Source organism: Nanorana parkeri, unplaced genomic scaffold (genome assembly GCF_000935625.1).
Source record: "Nanorana parkeri isolate BGI_ZX_2015 unplaced genomic scaffold, ASM93562v1 scaffold4569, whole genome shotgun sequence".
Taxonomy (NCBI): domain Eukaryota; kingdom Metazoa; phylum Chordata; class Amphibia; order Anura; family Dicroglossidae; genus Nanorana; species Nanorana parkeri.
Window position 1 is genome coordinate 2,690 of NW_017310831.1, and position 4,223 is coordinate 6,912.

At 50.1% G+C, this 4,223-nt stretch overlaps 1 protein-coding gene across 1 annotated transcript in view; it reads right to left on the bottom strand.

The window, feature by feature from the left end:
• Window positions 1-294: 294 nt before the first annotated feature.
• Window positions 295-4,223, bottom strand: part of LOC108803956 (dnaJ homolog subfamily A member 1-like) — a 6,810-nt gene continuing 2,881 nt past the window's right edge. The window contains exons 4-7 of the mRNA XM_018575736.1: window positions 3,483-3,710; window positions 2,415-2,645; window positions 909-1,009; window positions 295-564 (exon numbers count right to left, since the gene is read on the bottom strand). Coding sequence (XP_018431238.1) covers window positions 358-564; window positions 909-1,009; window positions 2,415-2,645; window positions 3,483-3,710 — 767 coding nt within the window. The 3' untranslated portion in view covers window positions 295-357. The remainder of the gene's footprint in view (window positions 565-908; window positions 1,010-2,414; window positions 2,646-3,482; window positions 3,711-4,223) is intronic.

Consider the following 4,223-nt stretch of genomic DNA (forward strand, 5'->3'; position numbering starts at 1 on the left):
AGAAGACTACAAGCCAGAGTGCGAAGATCGCAGTAGACTTCAGGTCCAAATGAGGTCCCCGGATGAGGTGGTTGGCCACCAAGAGCTCAGAGGGTATGGGATGGCCACCAAGAGCTCAGAGGGTATGAGATGGCCACCAAGAGCTCAGAGGGTATGGGATGGCCACCAAGAGCTCAGAGGGTATGGGCTGGCCACCAAGAGCTCAGAGGGTATGGGATGGCCACCAAGAGCTCAGAGGGTATGGGATGGCCACCAAGAGCTCAGAGGGTATGGGATGGCCACCAAGAAGATAAGACCCTTGTTGAGATTCCTCAATAAATCCATCAAGCAGCCGTAGGTCGTTGTTGAGCCTTTGCTTTAGGAGGTTTGGCACTGCATGGGACGATAGGAGTCATGGTCATCCTCTTCATAGGCCTCCCGTCTGTGGTCCTCACTTGGGTTATAGTCCGTTAGGTTGACATCCTCGGTGATGTCGGGCAAGTCTGGCTTGGATTGCGATGGGAATAACCCTTGAAGCTCCTGCAGACGGTCAGTGGGCATCCAGCCGGGTTCGGGGAATTTTACCTGAAATGTGAAAATTAAAATTTAAATGGATAAAAATCACCAATTAACGCTTTTGCCGCTGGAGGCAGAGGGACAGCATGGGTGTTGATCCAACGGGGCGCTGTCACGCCGGCGCGTTGCCCACTATTGGAGTGCCAAGATAAATGAATGGCGAGGTCAACCTCAAGGGAACTTGATACACCTTGATGTCTCAACCTATGGCCATATTGGGGACAGGGTCCTTATGACCCTTGATGACTTCGGCATGGGCCCGGGCCCTGACCCCCCTCACCTGTATCATGGGGGCAAAAAAAATAGTAAAAAAGGAAACTTTTGATACAAATAAAACCTGGACAACTGGTCACCTGGAACTGGATGATGAGGTCCCCCTTCTCGAAAGGATCGCGGTACTTGGGCATCCCCTCCTTCGGGATACGCTTGGTGTCGCCGGGTCTGATCACATTACCTGGAGGAAAAAAGAGGAGGACATTGTGACGTGGATCTACAACCAAGATTTTTTTTTAATACTTTGGGTAGGGAAGCAATTTTCGGCATCCCTTTGGGGAGATCAGCCTTCATTTCCTGCCCCCCAGAGACAAAAACAGGAAGTGAAGGGCAAATCTCATAGGTTGTCACCCCGATAGAAGTCCCCAGAGGATGGTTTCCCCCTCACCTCCTGTTCTGGTAACTTTTCGGTTTACCAGGACAAAAAATGGAGAGAGAGTGAATCTCCCCGGCCGGGACACAGAGGGGATAAAATTTGGGCGGGGATCCAAAACTAGAACAAAAAATAGTTTTTAAAAGCTTTAAAAAACACATTAAATAGCAACTGAACTGAAATGATGCAGAGAAGGTAAAAGGACCGGTCACCGGTATGGGACGTGGTCTACCTGAAGCGGATTGTCCCCATTGCCGATTCCCCATGCCATGATCTGCACTGGGTCTCTATGTGGAGGCGGCCATCTTGGTAGAGGAAGGGCTTTGCTTCCTCAAGTCAGAGGTGCCCCCATCCCCCCCGAAGCAGATTGTCCCCATTGCCGATTTACCATGCCCTTGATGTGCACTTTGTCCTTACATGGAGGCGGCCATCTTGCGAGACGCGGGGCTTTGCTTCCTCATGTCAGAGCTACCCCCATCCCCCTCCGAAGCAGATTGTCCCCATTGCCGATTTCCCATGCCTTGATCTGCACTGGGCCTCTATATGGAGGCGGCCATCTTGGTGGAGGCATGGCTTTGCTTCCTCATGTCAGAGTTGCCCCCCTGATGACTGGTCGGGTAATGATAGAGTTGGAGGAAGCACAGATCTACAGAATGGATGAAGCAGGGAGATCCTTGCACTGCAGGTTCCCAGGTGCAGCTTCCTCTCCAGCAAGGAGAACAATGAGGAGCACCATAGTGACATCACCAAATCTCATGAGACCGGCAGGCAGAGGCAGCAACACCCAAGATCTCACACAGCAGATACACAGCTATGGGGGCTGTAGGGTAAAGGAGTGTCTAGGCACAGGAAGTGCTCGGCTATTTTTCGGGAGGAATTCCAAAGCGTAGCTTTTTCAAGGCGCAATTAACATCTCTAGATGTTCCCTATGATACCTTCAGTTCCACCTTAAGGGCTGAAGTCTTGGACCTTGTTCAGACTCCTGAGGCAGCTACTTCTTGACTGACTAACTAGGTGGACCCAGAACGGCTTTATATTTCCATATATGATGAAGAACTCAGAGGAATCCCCTAAAGAACGTTCAATCTTCTCCATGGAATTCCACTTCAAGCCAGGAGAAGGGAATTGTTGGGAGGTCTACTTGGCCTACAACCTTCCACCATACGGCAAGGTAAGTGCAAGAGCCTCGAGAAGTCCTAAGCCGACTCCGTACCTGGCTGCGATGTTACGAGGATGGTCCTGCCGTCCAACATCTGGACCTTCTGCCTGCACCCGCAGAGGGCGTCGGCGAGAGTGATCTCCATGTTCATGACCAGATCGTCGTCCTTCCTCTGGAACACCATATGTTCCTTCTGCTCCAAGACGATGATGATGTCACCAGGCTGCAGGCCGGGAGCCTGATCCCCTTCACCTTGAAATACCACCTTCTGTTTATTCTTCATGCCTGGGAAGAGAGGACACCAGATCATTCCTATTGTCCTTCAGGAAGAGGCCACCACAACATGCAAACAGCCCTCTGGATATGGCCAACATAGAGCAGGTTAGCCAGGAGGCCCTGGGATCAATTCCCACCGGTGGACCCCATAGGTCAGGGATGGTCAAACTCCGGACCACCAGCTGTGGTGGAACAACAAATCCCATGAAGCATCTCTCTCCGGGAGTCAAGTCTGTGATAATCTTGCAATGCCTCATGGGATTCGTAGTTCCACCACAGCTGGAGGGCCGCAGTTTGGCCACCCCTGCCATAGGTGCTCTTCAGGTTTCTAGAAGGTTCCAAAAACTTCCACCCAGAGATGGCTTCTCCCAAGCGAAGGATCTTTATACTATAGAACAGGGCTCAAAATTTCAAGTCCTGAGCTACTAGCCAGGCCTTAAGAGTTACTCGCCACCAGTTGCCCCACCTAACCCCAACCCTGCCAAAGACCATGTAAGGAGGACCATGTAAGGAGGACCCACCGGATTCACCATCCATAGGAGGTCAGGCTACTTAGGATTCACCCCGAATGTTGTCACTCAAGTGCTCTCAGGTGGAAGGCACAGAAGTAGGAGGAGCTACACGGGGGGGTAAAAAAAAAAAAAAAAAAAAAAATCAAAAAACTAAAGCGAGAACCTGAGAGGACCACCAGGTGGCCACTACAAACATCTGAACCGGGTTCAAACATGTATATTTTTTTGTAGGCATCTGATTGAGGTTCAGGATCTGACAAAGCACCTGGGAGGGCCCCCCTGATAAAATCGCAGCACCACGGTAGATAAGTCTTCTGCAGACCGGAGCACCGACCTTTGTCTATGTGGGCCCTCAGGATTTTCTTCTCCCGCACCACCTTCCGGCCCTCGCAGTTGCGGCATCGATCGCGCGGCCGTATGCACTCCCCCTGGCCGTTGCACTCCGAACACGTAGTCTGGACGGAGTGCACCAGCCCCGTGATCCGGCCCAGGACACGCACCTCCACGCCCGTCCCCTGGCACCTGCGGCACCGGACCTCCGACGCCTGCCGGGCGCCAGACCCTGCCGAGAGGAAAAAGAGGCAATTAATGGGGAGGGGCATAGCGGGTACGTACATAACTTCTCTCATTGGTCATCATTGTGATCAGAGCTAAAAAATTAGGACAGTTGTAGACCGTTTTTAGCCAGGAAGAGATGAAATGTCTGAGAATACTCGGCAGTCCTTCATCCGGCCAGCAGGGGGAGCCACTTTGGATTTCTTTGGAACCCAATTAGTCCTCAAAGCAGTGACACCGCCCCTTCTGCTAAAAAATCGGAGGTTTCAATCAGACAAGGGGAGCTGCAAAGCAAGCTGCTCTGCAGTGCTGCCATGTTAGCTAACCCACAGAGCTCTGAGAATCCTTTGTCATCTTTTTATTGTTTATTTGAAAAATATTAAATATGATTGCATACAAAAATAAAAAAATGCAATAAAATTAAAATATAATTATGTATATAATTTATTAATATTATATTTGCATATACTTTTTTTATAATATAATTTATATATAATTAAAATTATATAATATAATTTAG